This window comes from Myxine glutinosa, chromosome 14 (assembly GCF_964187855.1).
Source record: "Myxine glutinosa chromosome 14, kmMyxGlut1.1, whole genome shotgun sequence".
Lineage (NCBI taxonomy): Eukaryota > Metazoa > Chordata > Myxini > Myxiniformes > Myxinidae > Myxine > Myxine glutinosa.
Window position 1 is genome coordinate 73,466,485 of NC_136274.1, and position 23,932 is coordinate 73,490,416.

The window sequence follows — 23,932 nt, forward strand, 5'->3', positions numbered from 1 at the left end:
ATACATATATATATATATATATACATATATATATATATATATATATATATACATATATATATATATATACATATATATATATATATATATATATATACATATATATATATATATATATATATATATATATACATATATATATGTGTGTGTATGAATGATCTGGTGTGTTTTGTTGGTGAGTGGTGAAGGGTATAAAGGTGGGTGTTTGAGTGTTCCACCATGTTTGTTTGGTGCTGTGGATTCTGGATGTGGAGGTGTTGTTGTTGTTGTATAAAACAGTATATATAAAGAATATATATATATATACAGTCACGTGAAAAAGTAAGTACACCCCATGTAAAGTTTTGACTTTTTCAACAAATTTCAACATACAGCTATTTGATCTTCATTTCAACAATATTGATAGATAAAGGTGATATAATATAACAAATATCATGAAACATTTACATTTTGTAGTCCATTGTACAATTTAAATAAACATAAATGCAAATTTTGCATGTGGAAAAAGTAAGTACACCCCTACATTTATCACCACTTAAAATACCTGAAATTAGAATCAGGTGCACCAGCTCAGGTGCAAATAATTAGAACATCGTTAGAGAGGATCTTGGAGGAACCTGTCTTATTTAAACCTCAGACATTTAGTGTGGTTTGCTCTTTGTTGTTGAAATGTGCGGCGTCACCATGCCTAGATCAAAAGAGCTCTCTGAGGCCTTCAGAAAGAAGGTTATAGATGCCTACGAGTCTGGGAAGGGATTTTAAAAGATCTCCAAACAATTTGAAATCAATCATTCGACTGTCTGGAAGATCATGTACAAGTGGAAAAGTTTCCAAACAACTGCCAACTTGTTCAGGCCAGGCCGCCCCAGCAAGTTCAGCCCGAGAGCAGACAGCAAGATGCTGAAAGAAGTCTCTAAGAACCCCAGAATGTCATCACGGGACCTACATGTAGCTCTTGCCACTGTTGATGTCAAAGTGCATGAGTCTACCATTAGAAAGAGGCTGCACAAATTTGATCTACATGGGAGGTGTGCCAGGAGGAAACCTTTGCTGTCCAGAAAGAACATCAGGGCAAGACTAAAGTTTGCCAATGATCACCTAGCGCAAAGACCAGCACTTCTGGAACAATGTGCTCTGGACAGATGAGTCAAAGGTAGAGCTATTTGGCCACAGTACCAGAAGACATGTTTGGCGAAAACCAAAGACAGCATTTGACCACAAGAACCTGATCCCAACTGTAAAGCATGGTGGTGGAAATATTATGGTTTGGGGCAGCTGTGCTGCATCAGGGCCTGGGCAGCTCACCATCATATAATCCACTTTAAATTCTTCATTGTACCAGAGGGTGCTTGAGGATAATGTGAGGCCATCTATCGGGAAGTTGAAGCTCAACCGAAGGTGGACCTTGCAACATGACAATGACCCTAAACATACCAGTAAATCCACCAAGAAATGTCTGTAAAGAAAGAAATGGAGGGTTCTGGAATGGCCAAGTCAAAGCCCGGATCTAAATCCCATCGAGATGTTGTGGGGGGATTTGAAACGAGCTGTGCATGCAAGAAACCCCTCAAACATCACACAGCTGAAAGAATTCTGCATGGAGGAGTGGGCAAAAATTTCTCCCAGTCGATGTCAGAGACTGGTAGACAGTTATAAGAAACGCCTACTTGAGGTTGTTTCTGCCAAAGGGGGCAATACCACCTATTGGAGCCAAGGGTGTACTTACTTTTTCCACATGCGAAATTTGCATTTATGTTTATTTAAATTATACAATGGACGACAAAATATAAATGTTTCATGACATTTGTTATATTATATCACCTTTATCTATCAATATTGTTGAAATGAAGATCAAATAGCTGTATGTTGAAATATGTTGAAAAAGTCCAAACTTTACATGGGGTGTCCTTACTTTTTCACGTGACTGTATTTACAGGGTGGTCCAGAAATCCTGAGCAAATTTTGAAGAACGATACCTGCAACAAACAGCTTCGTTTATTATTGTCCTTTGGTGCAAAACAAAACATGATTACTCGTTAAACAGTCCAATCAGTCTAATATACATGAAAGAGATCAGTTCAGATGTTCAAACTGCTTTCCTTCATTGTTTATGCACAGCTGTAGCCGTGACAAAACACTCTGACACACTCTGACACGCAGTTCTGCATGTTTAATTCGTTAAGGCAGCAGTCTCATTAGGGATGAATTCTTTCAAGTCTCTAAGGGTCGGAGGATTCCTCACATACAATTTGTGTTTGAGGAAACCCCAAAGGAAGAAATCACAGGGTGTTAAATCACAAGACCAAGGCGGCAATTCAACCGGACCACGACGGCCAATCCATTTGTCTGTAAAGTTCAAATCATGGGCCTGGTGTAGACTGGCAGCATAATGAGCAGGCGCACCATCATGCATGAACCACATTTGGCCATCATTGAGTGGAAATACATGCTGCTCCAATATTACAAGGTAATTTGCAGCATACACATTTTCTTCAAAAAACACTGGTCCAACAATGCCTCCAGAAGAAATGCTTGCCCAGACGGACACACTAACTTCTTGATACTGGACATTGTACTCAACAGTAAATCATGGGTTGTCTACTGCCAATATCGCGCTGTTATAACGATTCACAGAACCAGATAAAGTAAACTTGGATTCATCTGACCACAAGATCCTGTTCTACAAATCATTGTCCATATCCATTAACCCAAGCAATGTCTCACCTGCCTCAACGCACCCGTCACAATCATTCTCAGATAGTTGGTGAATTAATCTGGGTATGTATGGTTTTGCATTAAGGTATTTTAGTGTTCTTCGAATCGATGATCGGCTTATGTTGGTGATGTTTGATAAACGATGAGTTGATAATGGTGTGTTACTGTTGAGCTGTTGTTGAATGACCGCTCTGCTTTCCTCAGTTCGAACAGTACAAGGCCTACCTGGTGACTGTTTTGGAAGAATGCTGCCGGTTTCATCAAACTGCTTGTTTATTCTGCCGATGGTTCTTCTGTCAATTGTGTCGACACCACATTATTTGACAAGTTGTCTGTGAACTTCAGCCGAATTTCCAGATACAGAATACAGGAGTGCAAGCGTGAATTTTCTATCTCACGATATCCTCCGTCATATTAGCGCGTTTAATTGTCCCCCGTCGCACCGCGGAGCGAAAGGGGGACGATGGTTTTCCTCTCCGTCCGTGTGTGCGTCTGTGCGTGCGTGCGTACGTGCACTGCAATATCTTTATAAAAGTAAGCGAAGGACCAAATTCTAATTTGGTGTGGGTGCAACTGGGCATATGGAAGAACCCTCTTGAAAATTAGGTCGCCACGTCAAAATCCAAGATGGCTGTCACCATATCTAAACCTTGTGAGCACGATATCTTGAAAAGTAAATGTCTGAACCTTGTGAGCGGAATATCTTGAAAAATAAAAGAACTACTAACTTCTAATCTGGTGTGTGGGTGTATCTACGCATGAGGAAGAACGCTATTGAAAATTTGGTCGCCACGTCAAAATCCAAGATGGCCGCCTTGCGTCTAACGCTTTGTCAACTCACATCACTTCACCGACGGGGGGCCCTAGGCGTAACGCTTGTTCACAATGAAATGAACTAATACAAAGACAAACGCGAGCAGCACAGTTAGCGAAGCTCACCCCGATCCATATCACATGATGCACCTCACCCTGTTGCGTATCATGTGATGCCTATGCGTGTTGAAGTGGTCACATCCATTTACGAGTAATCATGTTTTGTTTTGCACCAAAGAACAATAATAAACTTAGTTTGATGCAGGTATCGTTCTTCAAAATGTGCGCATGGTTTCTGGACCACCAGGTATATAATACTTGGGAAGTTTTGTGAAATTAATAAGTGTTTTCATAAACACTGCAGCACCAACACCAACACACACACCAACACACACCACACACACACACACACACACACACACACACACACACACACACACACACACACACACACTCTATCTTCCGAACAGGCTAACAATCGGCTCTGGCTTTTGATTGGTGAACCAATTCGGTGACCCATATGCAAATTATTTTAAATTTCAAGTCAATTGGATGAAAATTGACGATTTTAGGTGACGCTGACATTTGACCTTTTGACCAAATTATTCATTTGTCTTCTCCACCTTCTCATAATAAAGCTTTGTTGAAAATATGATGACAAAAGCTCCAATGTTAAAAAGTTAAAAAGTTGCGGCAAACACACACAGAAGCGATCGCAAAACCCCATCTCCACTGCACGAGGGACGGGCTGATACTAATTTTCTTGCTCACCAATTTCCTGCCTGCTCCCACGTGAAGATTTCAGCTTGTGGAAGATCTCCTGCTTTTTGTACTTCACCATGGGAGAGGTATTCTCATTGAGTTTGGTAAAGAAAGCCGGAGAATATATTGGGTTTGCGGTTGATCTGGACTCTGTCCTGCAATGGTCAGAAAAGGACACGTGCTCACATATTCCACCATCATATACGTACTGCGATATATTGCTATTGTCAGAGAACGGGATCCAAAATAAGCACCAAGCATCGCATGCTGCACCCCCAGCAAATGATGCTACCTGCAACCATGTGCTGCATATGAAAGAAGAAGAAGCATTGTAAAACCATGACTCATGACTTACCTGTGCTCCAAGCTGGGGGAAGGCTTGGCACTTGGCTCACTGTTAATACCACCCGGAGACGAGATGGGATCGGGCCCTTCCTCAGAAAGTGGAGAATTCCGACTGTCGTCCGACTTAAGGCCCCTGGAAACAATGCGAGCAGTCTCAATTTACGACAGCTCGTGGCACAAACTTATATGTCTACTTTTGTGTTTCTGTTGTCTAAGAGCATTCAATTTACAGGTGTTTTCTCTCAAAAGTTTAAAACTCAAAGCAAGAATGTGCAAATATATTACAACGTCAGAATTTCACTTTGGGTAGGAATGGTAATGGTTGCAGCGAGTGCTCGTGAAATCTCCAAAACAGCAAAACACAAGATTGAATGCTGCTTTTACCAAATGAGGGCCAATAAACAAAATCTCATTTCAATCCGCAGGACTTTGCACGCGGACACTATATGGAAAAGCACGCGGACACTTTTAACACGATTTCTGTTTTCTCAGGCATTACTGGCACTCTACACTGATATATTGCCTTTGTGTGCGATTCAAAATTCCGATGAACGTTCAAAAAGACGTTCAGGGTCTGCCTTTTTCTCACCGCAGACATGGTGGTGGCGTTGCAGTCTTTTACTGCCTGTATTGCCGTCTGGCTCCTCCTGCCCTCTCACCTCTGTAAAAACTCGTTCATTCCTCTCCCTATTCTCACCTGTAGAAGTTTTCCTGAGTCTAATCTCAAGATCTTCCTTCCAGGATTTAAAGTATGCTGCTTATTGCCACCTCATTGGTCTCTCCTCTGAGCTGTGTTGCAGACACTGGTTCTTCAGTGAGCCTCAATACATTTATTCCAAAACAAGACAAGAGTGATATCGATTGTATTGATACAATTACAGACTTGGCATTTAATATGGATTATTTTTTTTGTGGGGGTGAACTTACTTTTCAAGATGACTTAGAACCAAAAGTTCATTGGAATTATGTTGAAATTTTTCTAGATTTTGTTAATGTGACCTTTAAAAGAAACAAAAACCACATTTGACATTTTGAAACAAATAAACTGATCCTTGAAAGTGATGTAAACTGATATCGAACTCAATTCACGGACAGTACTGTGTTAAACTTCTGTGCGTTTTCCAGAAGTATCTCTTTATTTTGCACATTAGCCAAATTTTTTTTTAACAAAAACAAAAGTTAAATTACGACTGGGATTACGGACAGTAAAATTACAGTTCAGTACTTCGTGTAACCCCCACGAGCATTCAGGAGAGCACGTACACGTTGAGGCATGCTGTTCACGAGATTTGCCAAGGTTTGGACAGGAATCGCTTGCCATGCAGTGACAATAGCCTGCTGCAATTCACGCACAGAGGTCGGCTGCTGGTCCAAGTGGTCGATTTGATGCGTTCATTCTGCCCACAAGTTCTCTATCGGATTCATATCCAGGGACATGGCAGGCCACTCCATATGCTCTACACCACGGTCAGCAAGAAAGTGTTGGATCATGCGAGCATGATGAGGCCGTGCATTGTCATCTTGGAAGACAACGTTTCCTCAAAAGGCTGCACGAGCAAATAGAAGCAATGTTTCTTCCAGAATGGCCCTGTACTTGAACTGGTTCAGGTTTCCATTCAGAACAACCCAGGTCAGTTTTGCCCCCTGCATGAAAAGCAGCCCAAACGGTCACCGCACCACCTCCAGCTTGGACTCTTGGCACTATACAATCTTTGTTGTAGGCTTCATGCAGTTGTCTGCGCACTCGGACGCGGCCATCTTGACGATAGACCAGAAATCTAGACTCGTCACTGAAGATCACGTGATTCCAGTGTCCTAGCTGCCATTGACGGTGCTCTCTGGCCCACTGCAATCGGCGCTGGCGGTGTTGTCTGGTCAGGCGTGGCTTTCTCAGGGGACGCCTGACACGGTAGCCTGCTTGAACCAGTCGTTGGTTGACTAGCCTTCTGGATACAGGCACATTTGTCAGTTGCTGCCACTCAGCCCTAAGCCGATTAGCTGACTTGGTACGGCCATTGCGGACTAACCGGTACAGCTGGCGATCATCCCTCTTTGTGGTTCTGCGGGGACGTCCTGGCCTCGGTATTGGAGTAGGGACACCCCTCTGAGCATTTCGTTTCAGGATCTTTGACACCTGACCTTGAGTGATGCCATACTGCCGAGCAATAGCACGCTGTTTCATGCCGTAATTTCGTAAAGCCACCACTCCATGACAAACAGCATTGTCGAGTTGACGGACCATCTCCAGAGGAAGCGGCAATAACTTTTGGAGACGTGCAGCAGTTGTTTTCCACTAATACAGAAGGCAACAACCCTTGTATACCCGACTGTGAAGCCAATCATCAAATGCACCTGTCCGTACATTTTTCCACGCCACCTGTGATATAATCCTGTTGTTGACTTCTTGCTGCGACAGACAATCAGTGACATGGTTCTTTTAACAAATAAATCACCGAAGTGTAAAAGAAACTTACCAGATTGATATACTGAGTTAAGAAAGTAAACCCAAGTCAAGAAAAAAAAATTATTCCATATTAAATGCCAAGTCTGTATAAACCAGAAAGCATCTCAAAATGCAAAAGCCATCCGCATCTGCTTTTATACTCCAACTAAACTTAATAAATAAATGAATAAACGAAATACATTTTAGTAATTAGTATTCTCCATATTCTCATAATAAAATTTTGTTGAAAATTTGATGAAAAAAGTTCAAATGGTAAAAATAAAAAAGGTTGTGGCCTGAAAAAAGAAGAAGAAAACACGTGCACTCACACACACACACACACACACACACAGGTGCACACACCACACGCCCCGACGAAAAATTGGCAGAATAACTGAAATTAGGGAAAGGGTATGGTACAATTGGTACGTACTCCTGACAACATTCAAACGTAATTTGTTCTCGAGAAGTGTGCCAAGTGCACATTTGTACAAGGAATACCAACACAAATAGGACAGCAGATCCTGAAGTTCAACTGGATCAGGAGCAACCCCCACAAGACCCCCTCAGACCCTGATATATTTAATGCTGTGAACAAATTACATGAATGAATAGGATTAAATAATTCAATTGATATATGTGGGAAAATTACATGCCAAGACCAGGGATCGAATCCAAGACCAAGACCAAGACCAAGACCTGGGTTCGATTCCTGGTCTGGGCATATAATTTTCCCACATATATCAATTTAGCTGTGAAGAAACTTTGGTACATCATCGGCGATGAAGGTTGTGATCAAGTTTCATTGAAATAGTGTGTGTAGTTTTGGAGAAGAGAGCGAATACCTATTTTGGGAGGTCAACCCCACCCTACCCCCCCTGTAGACCCCTTCATTGAGTGCAGATTTTGATGCGGTCAATACACCTTTGTTAGGCATCAGATATGAAGCTTGTGGGAAGGGTTCATCAACATCATGTGTTTGGTTCAAGCGATAATAACGAAAGTGTTTAGAGACTCACTGACTGACTTACATACAGACACTGCTCGATCGCATATGCTCACTAGACTAAAGTCCAGTTGAGCTAAAAATGGAAAACATAAAAATCGACATAAATACAACGATACAGGATCTAGACAAACGAAACATCATTCAAATACTTCGGAGTAAAAGAGAGCCACCAAATACGTCACAAACAAATGCGCAAAACAATTAATCAAAGAATACCTGCATATAACGAAGCTGATCCTGAAAACATACCTCTGCCCAAGAAACAAAATAGCAGTACCAGTGTTAAAATACAGCTGTGGAATGATAAACTCACCACAATTTGAAAACAATAAATGAGATATCAAAACAAGGGAACAACTCACTATTCATAAAATGTTCTACAAAAATCAATGCATCCCAAGAATGTACTTGCCGAGGCGAAGAGGAGGTGGCGGCCATAAATACAATCCCCACATAGTGAGTTGTTCCATGGCCTACCAAGTGCACCAATGACCACTGTCAGATCGGCTAAGGGCGCGAAAAGTTCAACACACGATAAAATCCAATTGGTACGTAAACATGAAGACAGCAAGCCAGAGAAGGTATCCCTAACACACCCAGCGAAAATTTTTTTAAGGACATGTGTGAGCAGAAGATGTCACCCATCAAACTGAAACAGCACCTACAACCCCAACGATTGCAAAAAAAGACATAACAAAATAGAAAAAGAACGATCAACAGATATACACCGACAACTGGGAAAACGACAAAAGGGCAGGAAGGTAAAAAAACAAACAAACAAAAAAACCCAAGACCTAAAGTCTAACAGTGGCGCAGCCGGGCCTTGTTTGATACTTTAGTTGAAGAGGATGATATGACGTGGGTGGAGATACCAGTTAGCAAATAATGTAAGTATTAAATGATTTTGAAGTACTCTAAGTCTCTAAGCTGTCTGTCACCAATGGAAATGAAGAGATGGAATCGAGACACCATATGGTTTATTATATTGTACCCGGCATTGCCGGGGGTGAGGGGGGAGGGAGGAGGATGAGGAACAGAATGGGTGGAGTGGAAGGGTGAGGGGGGAGGGAGGAGGGTGAGGAATAGAGTGGGCGGAGTGGAAGGGGGAGGGGAGGGTGAGGGGAGGAGGAGGTGAGGGGAAAGATATACTACATATACATCTTTTGGGGGTGGGGTGGCTTTGACAGTCCCCTCCGTTTTGGGGAAGGGGGCGGGGGGAGGGGGAGAGGAGGAGGGGGGAAGGGAGAGGAGGAGGGGGGGGGGGAGAGAAGGAGGATAAAAATTCACGTGCAAAGAGTGCTTCATAACCTCAGTTTTGCACAGGTAAAAGAAAGGAAATTGTGATACCCTCTGCCACAATCACCAGGTGGCGCTACACAGTACACATTTACATAGAGAATTTACGCCCCTCCCCTGCTCCCCCACACCCCAGCATGAGGCCGAGGCCACATAGCCTATGTTACCCGCCAGACAAAGTTGTATTTGTATTTGTACCCAGAGTAAAGTATATGTGTTTATAGCTGGAGTACCCAGCATTGCTTAAGCGAAAAAGGAACATTAACATACAGTCACGTGAAAAAGTAAGTACACCCCATGTCAAGTTTTGACTTTTTCAACATATTTCAACATACAGCTATTTGATCTTCATCTATCTATAATTCCAGTAATCTCTGTCTGTCTGTCTGTACGTCTGTACGTTTGTCTGTGACCGCTGTTTCTCGACAACCACGGGTCCGATATACTTTTAACTTGCCAGGTATATTGCTGGGGACCCGAGGATGTGCCTTTTCAAGGTTTCATATTAATCGGACAATTACTTACCGAGCTATGTCCAAAAAACGATTCAACCAATCAGAGAGCAGCGAACGATCGCGTGTGCCGAACGTGGCGGGCACACTCTGCCTCGGATGGCACATTTGAGAGCGTATTCATTTATTTCACGTTTGCAAACTATGTTGGCGTTAAACTATGTTTTACAACTAATAAAAACGAATTTGCGATTCATTCGCTTTCCTGCGCGTTTGTGCATGCGATGGCGATTTCTTTACCAAACTCCGGAAGCCGTTCGCTTTGGACCAAACCATTGCATGTAAATAGAGGGGGGGGATTGTCACCACTCGCAAGCCGTTCGCTTTGGACCAAACCATTTCATGTAAATAGAGGGGGGGGATATAATTTTAGATATAGATATAGTACGGGCATGCCCTAGTTTAAACAATATTGATAGATAAAGGTGATAAATTATAACAAATATCATGAAACATTTACATTTTGTAGTCAATTGTATAATTTAAATAAACATAAATGCAAATTTCGCATGTGGAAAAAGTAAGTACACCCCGACATTTATCACTACTTCAAATACCTAAAATTAGAATCAGGTGCACCAGCTCAGGTGCAAATGATTAGAACATCGTTAGAGAGGACTTGGAGGAACCTGTCATATTTAAACCTCAGACATTTAGTTTGGTTTGCTCTTTGTTGTTGAAGTGTGCGCCTGTGCGGCATCACCATGCCTAGATCAAAAGAGCTCTCTGAGGCCTTCAGAAAGAAGGTTGGTCTGGGAAGGGATTTAAAAAGATCTCCAAACAATTCGAAATCAATCATTCGACTGTCCGAAAGATCATGTACAAGTGGAGAAGATTCCAAACAACTGCCAACTTGTTCAGGCCAGGCCGCCCCAGCAAGTTCAGCCCGAGAGAAGACCGCAAGATGCTGAAATAAGTCTCAAATAAGCCCAGAATGTCATCACATTCGTCAACCCTCCACCGATCTGGGCTTTATGGCAGTGTGGACAGAGGGAAGCCTCTCCTCAGTGAAAGACACATGAAAGCCCACAGAATCTTGTTTCTCACAGTCTGAGAGTCCTTTAGGTGTTTTTTTGCAAACTCCAAGCGGGCTTTCATTTCATTTCACACTCCACAAATGAATTTAAGAAAATGGCGGGAGTGAGTCAATCGGAAGAGTGTAGGTTCTGCAAGGTGGAAACAGAAAGCACGAGTCACCTCTTATCGGGATGTAAAAGACTCATGTCAGAACAACTGTACACCCAAAGTCACAACAGGGTTTGTCAAGTAATCTACTCCAAAAACTTAAATATCCCAGCTCCAGAAAACTCATGGAAACATGAACCAAAAGCTATCATTGAAAATACGGAAGTAATGTTAATGTACGACATGATTACCCCATTGAGTGTGAGCATAGAAAACAAAGCATTGCAACCAGATTTAGAACTTAGGTACAAATAAGAAAAGAAGGCATTGCTAATTGAGGTGTCAGTACCCAGCGATTTTGGCCAAAACAAAGCAGAAATCAAGAAAATGACCAAATGCCAAGATCATAAAAATGACATCAAAAGACCTTGGAAGCTGAAAAGTGCTGAAATTGTATCAGCGATAATAATTGGAGCAATGGGAATGATAAAGAAGACCCTCATGGAGATGTTACAAACCATCCCTGGAAATAAACGAACTGCAGTTGGAAGCTGTCCAAGGCTCGGTGACGATCCTGAAAATATCCGGAGGACCAAAACTTTGAGAACAAGAAAACTTCACAGCTTGGTCCATGAATCGTGATCCCTTACTGAAACTGAGGTGGATACTTTGAGACCTTGGAGGACTCTGTTCCACTTTCTTGAACCCACATTTGGAAAAAACGACGCATACGCATACACGCACACACGCGCACGCACACGCATACACACACACACACACACACACACACACACACACACACACAAAACACAGTCTCCCACTGTGCAGGGAACAGGCTAAAAAGAAAAGCTTGGCTTGGCTTCCAGGGGACTTATTGTTTGAGAGAAGACGATATGTTTGAAGTGATTCTGAGACCATGTTGGGTGCAATTTGTATTATTTCTACAGACAGAACGGAATCTCATTGAGATGATCCCCACCAAAAATATTGACATGACTAACAACCAACTGCAACCCAATGGCGTGAGGGCTTTGACAAACTTAGCTGGCCTAAGGTTCGCTTCGCATGGGTTTGCAAAGGAATTGAGAAGCTGCAGGATGAGCAGGTTTGCTTCCTGCCACCTTCCAAAAGGAAATCCACATTGGGCGATTTTCCTTGAGTACCTCCTTGAAGAATGTTTGGAGAGAGGTCCGAATCATGGCATGGTTTGCAATTGAAGGCCATGCCAATAAAGAGCGAGTTCGGGATTTTTACCCTCGCCAGAGGAGGGGTATTGCATTTGAGTCCGTTTGTTTGTTACTTGCCGGAAAAATTTTCCGGCAAGTATGTTGATCTGTTCGTTACTTGCCGGAAAATTTTTTCCGGCAAGTATGTTGATCTGTTCGTTTGTCCGTTTGTCTGTCTGTTTGTCTGTTTGTCTGTCTGTCTGTCTGTTTGCAGCACTGCGTCTACACCGTTGCACGTAGAATCGCCAAACTTTGCACACTTATTGGTCTTGCCCTGGAATAGACTGTGCCCAATTGATGACGTCATCGGTGACGTGGTTCGGCCGCCATCTTGGAAAAACCGAAAAACTTTGCACCTCTATATCTCCGAAAGTACTGAACAGAAAAAATTGAGACATGGCTCATTGTAAAGAACTCTCCATGGGGAATAAAATATGTTAATGATGACGTCATATGTCACGTGGTCGGCCGCCATCTTGGAAAAACGGCAAAACTTTGCACCACGAAATCTCCAAAAGTGCTGAACAGAAAAAATTGAGACATGGCTCATTGTAAAGAACTCTCCATGGGGAATAAAATATGTTAATGATGATGTCATATGTCACGTGGTCGGCCGCCATCTTGGAAAAACGGCAAAACTTTGCACCACTATATCTCCAAAAGTGCTGAACAGAAAAAATTGAGACATGGCTCATTGTAAAGAACTCTCCATGGGGAATAAAATATGTTAATGATGATATCATCGGTCACGTGGTTCGGCCGCCATATTTGTTCTAAATGGCCGATAAAAAGTACATTCCGGCAAGTCCTCGGTCTCTGACCGATTTTTCATTTGTTTGTCTGTTTGTCTGTTTGTCTGTCTGTTTGCAGCACTACGTCCACACCGTTGCACGTAGAATCGCCAAACTTTGCACACGTATTTGTCTTGACCTGGAATAGACTGTGCCCAATTGATGACGTCATCGGTCACGTGGTTCGGCCGCCATCTTGGAAAAACCGAAAAACTTTGCACCTCCATATCTCTGAAAGTGCTGAACAGAAAAAATTGAGAAATGGCTCATTGTAAAGAACTCTCCATGTGGAATAAAATATGTTAATGATGACGTCATCTGTCACGTGGTTCACCCGCCATCTTGGAAAAACCGAAAAACTTTGCAATTCCACATCTCCAAAAGTCCTGAATAGAAAAAATTGAGACATGGCTCATTGTAAACAACTCTCCACGGGGAATAAAATATGTTAATGATGACATCATCGGTCACGTGGTTCGGCCGCCATATTTGTCCTAAATGGCCAATAAAAAAGTACATTCCGGCAAGTCCTCGGTCTCTGACCGATTTTTCATTTGTCTGTGTGTCTGTTTGTTTGTTTGTCCGCACAGAATAAATATGATTTTCTCTGCAACCGTTGGTCCGATTGACAGGAAATTTTCACCATAGGTGCAACTCCACCTGCAGAATTTTTTAATGATAAGTATGACGTCATAGGTCACGTGGTACGGCCGCAATCTGGGAAAAACCGAAAACATTTGCACCTCGATATCTCCGAAAGCGCTGAATAGAAAAAATTGAGACATAGCTCATTGTAAAGAACTCTCCATGGGGAATAAAATATGTTAATGATGATGTCATAAGTGACGACATTATGACGTCATAATTCGACAAGTACAAAAGTTCATCCAATCGAGATAAAATTTCTTGAGCGTTATGTCGGCATAAACTGATGGAAAAAAAATATAATGATGACGTCATCGGTCACGTGGTTCGGCCGCCATCTTGGAAAAACCAAAAAACTTTGCACCTCTATATCTCTGAAAGCGCTGAATAGAAAAAATTGAGCCATGGCTCATTTTAAAGAACTCTCCATGGGGAATAAAATATGTTAATGATGATGTCATAGGTGCCTCCATTATGACGTCATAATTCGACAAGTACAAAACTTCATCCGATCAAGATGAAATTTCTTGAGCATAATCTAGCAATAAATTAGTTTAGGAAAAAAATTAATGGTGACGTCATCGGTCACGTGGTTCGGCCGCCATATTTGTTTTAACACAAAAGCCTTAAAAACCACTGAAAATACATCCTGGCGTGGGTTTGCAATCTCTGATTGCTCTTTTTCTTGTTCTTTTTGAGAGATTTATTACTTATTCGCAAAAGGAAATTGGCTATGTGAACCTGCAGGCCTAGCACAGACACACAGCTACGTCTCGACAACACCCGTCATGGTTAAAATGTTTTACGAGAGTCACCAGTTCTACCCTTCAATAAATCCAAACACCAAACACGCCAACATTACTTGTACACAGCGAGAAATATTTCGATCATCGATCTCCTGCCGAACTGAGGTTGTTTGAGGCACCGCAAAAGCCCCCATTATGGTTTATCGATAACCATATGTATCCAAGAACCAATGCTCCTCGGCCTCAAACAAACATGTTTGTGTTTCAGTCAAACTATTCGATTACGCGTGTTGAGAAATGCATTTTAGTTTTTAAAATATTGCTGTGGTTTCCAAATTATGGCATTCGCATGCTGCTCGGCGTTCCGTTTATCTAAGAGAGGAATTTTGTGTAAATTATTCAACGTACAGTCGTGGCCAAAAATATTGGCACCTTGGTGTGAAAGTGAACACTATTCACTTTTTTCAAATAACTCACATTTATTCTTTAAAAAAGGTGAAATTGACAAAAGTATTTGGTCTCCACAATTATTTATTTCACTGTTAAAATTACAGAACCTTTGTTTTTGATTCATAACTTAATATATCCTTTGAAATCATAAAATAAAAATAAATGGCATTGACAAAATTATTCCCACTCTCGACTTAATATTTGGTAGCACAACCTTTGGACAAAATAACTGCAGTCAAGCACTTCAAATAGCCATGAATGAGCTTCCTACACCTCTCTACTGGTAGTTTGGCCCACTCTACTTGTGCAAACTGCTCCAGTTCTCCCAGATTTGAAGGGTGCCTTCTCTCCCAACTGCTGTTTTCAGATCTCCCCACAGGTGTTCAATGGGATTTAGATCTGGACTCATTGCTGGCCACTTCAGAACAGTCCAGCATTTTGTCTTGAACCATTCTTGGGTGCTTTTTGAAGTGTGTTTTGGGGTCATTGTCCTGCTGCAAGACCCATGACATTAGACAGAGACCCAGCTTTCTGACACAAGGTTGAACATTGCGCTCCAAAATGCCTTGGTAATCTCCAGATTTCATGATGCCATGCACACATTCAAGGCACCCAGTGCCAGAGGCAGCTCAGCAACCCCAAAACATCACTGAACCTCCTCCATGTTTGACTGTAGGGAAGGTGTACTTTTCTTTGAAGGTTTCATTTGGTTTTCTGTAAACATAGAGATGATGTGCTTTAACAAAAAGCTCTAATTTGGTCTCATCTGTCCACAGGACATTCTCCCAGAAGGATTTTGGCTTGTTCATGTGTGTTTTGGCAAACTCCAGTTGGGCTTTCTTATGTCTGTCTCTGTCTCTCTCTCTCTCTGTGTCTCTCTCTCTCTGTGTGTCTCTCTCTCTCTGTGTGTCTCTCTCTCTCTGTGTGTCTCTCTCTCTCTCTCTGTGTCTCTCTCTCTCTCTCTCTCTCTGTGTGTCTCTTTCTCTCTTTGTGTGTGTGTCTCTCTCTCTCTGCATCTCTCTCTCTCTCTCTCTCTCTCTCTGCAGTGGGGTCCTCCTGGGTCTCCTACCATAGAACACCCTTTCATTGAGTTGGTGGCGGATGATGCGAGTTGAAACTGTCGTACCTTGTGTCTGAAGGTCAGCTTGAAACTGTTTGACAGTTGATCGAGGTGCTTTCTCCACCATTCGAACAATCCTTCACTGCAATCTTCGGTCAATTTTTCTCTTGCGGCCATGTCCAGGGAGGTTGGCTACAGTGCCATGGGCCTTAAACTTCCTGATAACATTGCATACAGTGGGGACACAGGAACATCAAGTTCTCTGGAGATGGACTTGTAGCCTCGAGATTGTCCATGCTTGGCTACAATCTTGTGTCTGACCTCCTCAGACAATTCTCTGGTTTTCGTTCTTTTCTCCATGATCATTGCGATGCACACAGTGACACAAAAGAGCAGAATGATTCCTTTTCTCCATTAAAACTGGTTGAATAAGTGATTTTTATATTGCAGGCACCGACAACCCACCACAGGCGAGTTCAATTCCAAAGTAAAGGAAAATCACCTGCTTGAAATATAATTATCTCTAACAACTTTTAAAAGGTGCCAAAAATATTGTCCGGGCCATTTTATGATTTCTGTGTGGAATAAGCTAAGATTTAATAATTTTTTCACCTTTTTTTGTTTTGTTCCACTGCAAACCAAAGAAATACACATGTGGATACCAAAATATATTTTTAATTTCAACAATTTTCTGGAAGAAATGGTGCATTATTTGAAAAACGTGCAACGGTGCCAATATTTTTGGCCACGACTGTAAATAGCTCGACAGGACATTGCAGCACAATCATACTCGAATACAACACTTTCAAAGTCAGCTCTTCCTTAAAACATCTTGATTACAGTATGAGGTTTTAATATGTTACACATCTTTATAAAACACATGTTGATTTGAATTATGGGAAATATACACATGCGGGTGGGAGGAGTGTGGATGAAAGGGGAGGGGATGTTTCGTTGCATCTTTACAATATTTTTGGAGCACGAAGATGCGCTACACGAGTACCTCGAGTTAGGACGGGATGGTAGACTATCGGGGGAGAAATGGGCCGTGGCCAGGTGCGCCGGGCTACTGTCCCTCGCCTCTGACGCAACTCCGCCGGGCATTTCCGAGGACCAAGGAAGGCCGGTCGACACTTCGCCATCCGTCGCAGGCTGCCTGGGGTCGGGAGGAGGCTGCGATGTGCCAAATGAATTATTCGTCCTGTACGTGTAATCTTGTGTTATAACTTCCTGCATTTGGGAGACGGGATGGAAGAAACACAACGGTTCACACATTTATATTCCCGGCGTTGTTACAATTGACCTTTACCCCATTACCTGGACATCAATTTGACACAAACGTCCACAAACTATTTTATCGTACACAAATGTGGTCAGCAAGCGTGATGACGCGGTGAGTGGGTTTCATGCCCACCGCTCCATCAGATTGTTGAGGCAGCACCGCTCCTTCCAGCTTCTCCATTCCTGAGGCGGCTTTAGGTGGGATCTTGTTGCCTGCGTGATGAAAGAACATGGAACAACCAATGACGAACCACAGCGGAACGTGTTAACCGACCCAAAACACGATGGCCCTTTTATTAGCGCTTCCATCGCACTCACAAAGCCAAAGGTTTGAGCACGAGTGAACTCCTACGGAACACTATTCATCGAATCTCAGTCCACACAGATCAGCTAAGGACACATGACAACTGCAGAACAACGAGTTCACAAGTTATGCTGTTACATGTGTTAGGAACTATCAACCCTGAGTAAACCAAAACAAAGAAACAAACGAACAAACACAATTGACAACTCTAAGATACAGTGCATATTATTCCCGTGCCTTGTTCCACGCGTCCACGTTCACAGCATCTTACGAGTTTATGTCTCACCTGCTCAATTAAGAGAGTACGATGGGATCGCAGCTTGCTGTTTAAAGCAAAACAAATGAGCAATTCTATTCAAGGCAAAAAAATTAATAAATCTTGGCATGGCGCTCAATCGCAGCGGCAGCAACATATGCCAGACAACGCACCAGTGTGACATCATGCACTCCAACAGTGACTTCATCCAATGGGATATCAGCATGACGTGTATGCCAAATATACTATCAGGATGTATGGATGTCAGAGATCAAATATTATCTGATGCAAAATAAAAGTGGGCACCTCGTAAACACCAATGTCATTGCGGCATGGGAACATGACATTTTGGGAAATTGGGATGAAGAGAGAGGGAATAATGGGGAGGGAGTGGAGAGTTCTAAAGTGGATTGTACAATGCGTTGTGCATTGCACTAACCGACAGTATGTTTCTAATAGAAACTTGTACTGTATTTTGAAAAAAATCTGTGAATAAAAGCAGCATCAAACAAGAGAGAATTTCTTTGCAATACATTGTCCCCTACCAAGTTTCACTTCAATATCAGCAAGCACATTCCTTTATTTGGGCGCTGTATAATGCCACGTTTGGTGCCAAAAATAATATATAAAACAACCCGATATGTACATACATGAAGCAAAAACATGCATATGGCTTATGTGCATATATAATATATCGTGGTTACCGGCGTTACCGGCACAATGACCTGTGATCATTGCAATTGCACTGAGCCATGAACCAACAACCAGGCCTAAGGCCTGAGGCCTGTCGAACAAAAAAAAAATAACCCGATGTACATACATAAAGCAAAAACATGCGTACGGCTTATGTGCATCTATAATAATAAAAGGCGGTGTGTGTGATGTGTGTGTCTCCTCCATAACTCAAAAATCATGAAACATAGCGGCCCCAAACTTTGCATGCAAACTTATTGACCTCTAAGAGAGTGCGTGAATGAAAACTGGGTGTCTGGGTGTGTTTAAACACACTTTTGAAGATAATTTACGCCACAATTTACATTAAAACTAGAAATCGGCTTACATTTGGTCAGCCTGTATTCAGCTCGCTCAGCTTGGGGTCTTAATTCTGTCATTTTGTCTGCTCAACTCAAATATGCCTTGCCTCAGAACAGGCCGGTTTCTGTACAATAAAGATTCATATCTACGAATGGTAATATCGCTGATCTTCATACCTATGAATCTCTGTATTCTTGTGTACATCGCAATGCTTATAAACGCCATTGTTCATGCCTTTATTTAATATATCTGCATAGGTTTTACATCTAACATACGATAAGCTCGATAATCTCTTCAAGTGAATCAAATTTTTAAATTAGAACTCCGGAATTGACCTTAGCAGAAGTTCCGACCGTTGAAAAAGTGTTCATTTGTCCAATTCGGACATTATTGGACACTTCGAGCATCTCACCCGTTTCATTGGAGTGCTTGCTTGAGCGCTTAAGCTGTTTGGCAAGCGCTCTACAAGCAGATTGGTAATGGAACACCCTGCTGTTCACCATTCTCTTACCTTTCCATTTACTTTATTTGCCGTTTTGCTTAAATATTTGTGATGACTTTACTGCTCAACTTTGAGTGATATTTTTTGATGTGTGTTTGTATGCACGGGAAGGGGTGGGTTGGGAGTCTGGAAGAAGGCATGGGAGGGGTTGGAATAGGGAGGGGAAGGGGTGGGAGGCCGTGGTTCCAGCTGCAGGTCGAGTCGCATCCCTTAACGAAAGCCCAAGTTATAATCTCTTCTATAATGTTACGTGCTGTTTGAAAACGACGGGTAGTTTGCTGCCCATCTAAAGACCATGCGGGTATACACTAGGCAAAACATACCTCTAAACTCCCCTCCATCCCACAACCCATAAACGTGCAGCATAACATCCAGGTCCCATAAATACAAATCGACCATTTAAATTGTGTCTTCCATTAAAATGGATGTGTACCAATCTTTAAACTGTAAAATTCTCACTTAAAGCTATCGCTTGACATTTCGAGAAAAAAAAAAAAATCGAACGTGTGTGGCAGGGGAGAGTTTACATGTGCGTGGTTCACATTTGACCTCAATTGAAGTACGTAGTTTAAAATGTAGTTTAGTCGAGTGTGAACACCACCCACGTCATATACGGTACTAGAATTACAGGCACACTGATACCAAATTATATAAAAACATCAATTCTTTAAAATCTTCTTTCTTCTTTTGTTGAACATATTTGCTGCAGGCTTCTTTTTATTTTCACTACTTGAGCCAAGTAGTCCGAAGCGTCATTTCCGCAATGGCTAAAACATTGAATGAATGAATGAATGATCGTTTTTTTAAGGCCATTTTTCCCCGCTTGAGCGGGGGTTAGCCTTGCGGGCCCCATGACAATCATAGTTCCGTGTTTGAGGCAATGTTTTATGGCCGGATGCCCTTCCTGACGCCAACCCTTGGGCACGCTCTTACGATGCGCAGGGATACGGTGTACCTATTCTAAATCGGGGTACACACCGGGATCATTCATCCCAGCAAGCTGGTACTCAATTTGCCGACCTCGGAGGGATGACAGGCTGAGTCAACCCCACTGGCGTTAATTCAGCGATCGACCGGGATTCGAACCCAGGATCCTAGGATCCCAAGCCGGCACCCCAACCGCTAAGCCAACGCCAGGCTCATTGGCTAAAACATTGCAATATGTTATTTATAAAATTATTTCTGACATTTCTGATTATGTCACGTAACAATGATTTCATGCCTTCCTCGGTCACATGGGAGGGGCATAGAGGTGTTAAGGTTAAGGTGGTTAAAGAAAAAAACAAAATAAAGAATCGACATTCACCTGCAAGCTTTCCGCTGTCTTGTGCTGGAGACCCAGGGGGGCTGCTCGGGATGCTATTTTCAGATGTGCTCGATGGTGCAGACTCTGCACAACCAACAGGCGTACGGAAGAAGACCATCAGCCGACAGACCATGCACCATAATTATCTTTGCAACATCAGGGAGTGGACATCAGGAATCATCAGGATCAGATATCAGGTATCATCAGGGAGGGGGGGGATATGCATCGTGGTGAGAGCCTGGCACAAGATCACGACTACTGTCCGAAACCATAATGGACAACCACTCGGAGACTTGACCTTCAATGTGAATGTCAATCTAATGAACAAGAGTGATCTTTGTACATTCCTTATTCCATTTCTTACATGCAGTCATTTTATTTGTAATACAATGTTGAGGCTCAATTTGATTTTCTCTCTTTTTGTGTATTTTAGGAGAATGTGTGATAAAAGTGGAGGTGTGATTAAAGGAGGACGTGTGTTAAAATTGCAAGGAGTTGGGATGGGAAGGAAGTGAAGCGGCAGAGTGAGTGGGAGCGGGGGTTTAGGAGAAGGGGAGGCAAAATCCTGCCATGTTGTGAGGATAATCCGAGGATAACCCCAAAGGGGATTTGAACCTGGGGTCACAGCGTCCTGAAGCAAGTGCTTAAATAGGGACATCAGACAGGAAGGTCCGTTTTGATCAACCAAGGACAAGGACAAATTGCTTATGGTTGGACATGCGATGATGTCCTTGGACACATTTGTATCCTCGAATGACTTGCGCAATATTTCTCAACCCTACAATTAGATGTGCCGGCGAGGATTTGAAAACGAAAGGAAAAACTTGTTTGCTCGTTTATCTATTTTTGTGCAGTCACTGGATAGTCCACAGGCCAGTGCCAGATAATGCTCGTGCTTTATGAATAGCTAGTGGTATCACACTCCATGAACCTAAAAGATTGAAACAAAGCTGAGGAATGAAATAGGGCAAACTTTGGTGTTTACCCTCCTTTTGACCTCAAGAATAATTTGTTTGGAGGAAAGCATTGCCGTGAGTGATGGAGGGCAGGCACAAGGTATGTGCTGCATCATGTATGCTCGAGACATGTTGCGCGATCGATACACGACATGGTATTCTGTACACGAGTCTTAACAAACCGGTTTAAAAAAGAAGAACATAGTCCCGGATGTGGAGAGCAAGCAGGTCAGGGAAGGTTTAACCATGATAGAGTACGTTAGCGTTGAGGTCAGAATTTTTATATATTTTTTTGTATACTGAATCGAGGCTCGTGAAAGAGCTGACATTTACTTCACAAACAAATCAACCAGACAAACAAAATATATAAAAAGAGGGAGCGGAAGACAAGAGAAGGGGAAGCACACAAACACTTGAGAGCACACAACATTTAAGAGCAGGGAGATGTGTGGGAGGGAGAGGGCTTGGGGGGAGGAGGCGTGGGAAGGGGGGGGGGGGGGAGAAGTATAAAACACAAGGACACCAAGGACTTCCAAGACAGAAGTTGGTATTTAAAAAAAGTGGAATTGGGGTGAAATTTAGCGGGGATAGAAAAGATGAAGGTTTTGGATGGGGGAAGATAAGAGATGGTGGTGAACAGCTGTTTTAAAGACCTGGAGGGTGGAGTGGGATTGAAGAGAGTGAGGGAGTTTATTCCAGAGGTGGGAGAAAAGAGGAATGAAGGAGTGGAGGTGAGCAGAGAGTCTTGATTTTGGCAGTTTAACCATAAGAGGGTTGCAGGCAGATCTTGTGCGACCTGTAGGAATATTTGCGGGACAGAGCCCAGAGAGAGCTGGGGGGGGGGGGGGGGGGGGGGGGGAGAGCAAGGCCGGAGAGGAGTCGGTAGAAGACGGAAAGACCACCAACCTGCCTGCGGTGAGTGAGTGAGAGGCCCTTGGAGTTAGCTTCATCGCGGGAGATTCCAATGATTCTGAATGCTTTGGTTTCAACAGCGTGAAGACGAGCTAGGTGTGAGGCAGGAGCACCAGCCCAGAGGGGAGAGCAGTATTCCATTGAGCTGCGGATGAAAGCCTTGTATGTGGTGAGGAGCTCAGGTGTACCAAGGAAGGACTTCGCACGACGGAGGATGCCCAGTCGGTGACTGGCTTTGGAGGCCAGATTTGAAATGTGGTTTTCCCAGGAAAGATCATGGCAGATAGTGAGACCCAAAAGCTTGAGTGACAATTGAGTGACAAGTGACAAGTGACAACTTGAGTGACAAGCTTGAATTGATCGAGGAGAGGGCAGGTAGGAGAGTCTAAAGGTACGCACATTTGCCTTTGAGCTAAGCCTCGTGTTGGTTTAACGGTTAAGGTGGCTGGCATGAGATCGTAGGGTCCTGGGTTTGAGGCCCTGCCATTCTGTTGAGTGAACATCTGATGGGTTGAGTCAGCCTGTCATCCTTCCGAGGTCAGCAAATGAAGCACCAGTTTACTGGTAACAGGGGCACTGCATCAGCTGCGCTACCAGAAAATGATGCAACCAAGCGTACAAACCACTACCACCAGTCCACCATGTCTGACATGTCTAGCCTGGGTTTGAATCTCACCCGAGCTATAAACTGTCATCCTGGTGCTTTTCAGGCAGGTGAAGCATCAACAGGCATCCCATCTGCCAGCATTAGTTGTTGGTCGTTAAAAATCCCAAGGTGTCCTTCGCGAAGAGCAGACGGTCTACAGCTGCACCATGATGAAATTACAAATTCCTGCTCTAACCTATATGGGGCACTGCATCCGCGGCACAGCTGCACCCCCAGCAAATGATGCTACCCGCAGAGGTTTGCTGCACTCGAAAGGAGAAGCAGAAGAAGCGAGAGTGGAGGTCTGTGGCTGGGTGATGGCGGTACAGCCGCCGCACACACCGTACCACAGTCGGCAGGATGTACGAGTCTGATTGTCAGAAATGAGCAACATACACGCACACCAGTACACACATGCAATTCATTCCCTCCATGGAACTCGCACATACACTATGCTTTTATACATGCAAATACAGCAGGTGTGAGTACATCTGCTAACCACGTCCGCTGTTACGTACCACGCTTACGTTCCCTGAAGATAGAGATTTAACAAGGGATAGATTACATCACATTACCACTAGGCCTTGAAATACAGCAGAGGCCCGTTTCACGCAACACTCGTTATAACAGCTTTTGTTATACCAACAGAACCTATGGTAGACAACCCCGTTAACAACAAAAGGTGTGTCCAATTTTCATTTTCAATTCTCAAAATGTATGGAGCCATTGTTGGCAAATCAAGTAAAACTGTATACCTAGTCCATAAAATGCTGTTATGGCCGAATGGTAGGCCAAA

General features: G+C 43.0%; 1 protein-coding gene across 1 annotated transcript in view; it reads right to left on the reverse strand.

The window, feature by feature from the left end:
* Nucleotides 1–23,932, reverse strand: part of LOC137439910 (nuclear receptor corepressor 1) — a 345,171-nt gene that overhangs the window by 12,718 nt on the left and 308,521 nt on the right. Inside the window, 5 exon segments of the mRNA XM_078768007.1 lie at nucleotides 4,300–4,445; nucleotides 4,646–4,768; nucleotides 16,942–17,168; nucleotides 17,302–17,432; nucleotides 20,623–20,706. Coding sequence (XP_078624133.1) covers nucleotides 4,300–4,445; nucleotides 4,646–4,768; nucleotides 16,942–17,168; nucleotides 17,302–17,432; nucleotides 20,623–20,706 — 711 coding nt within the window.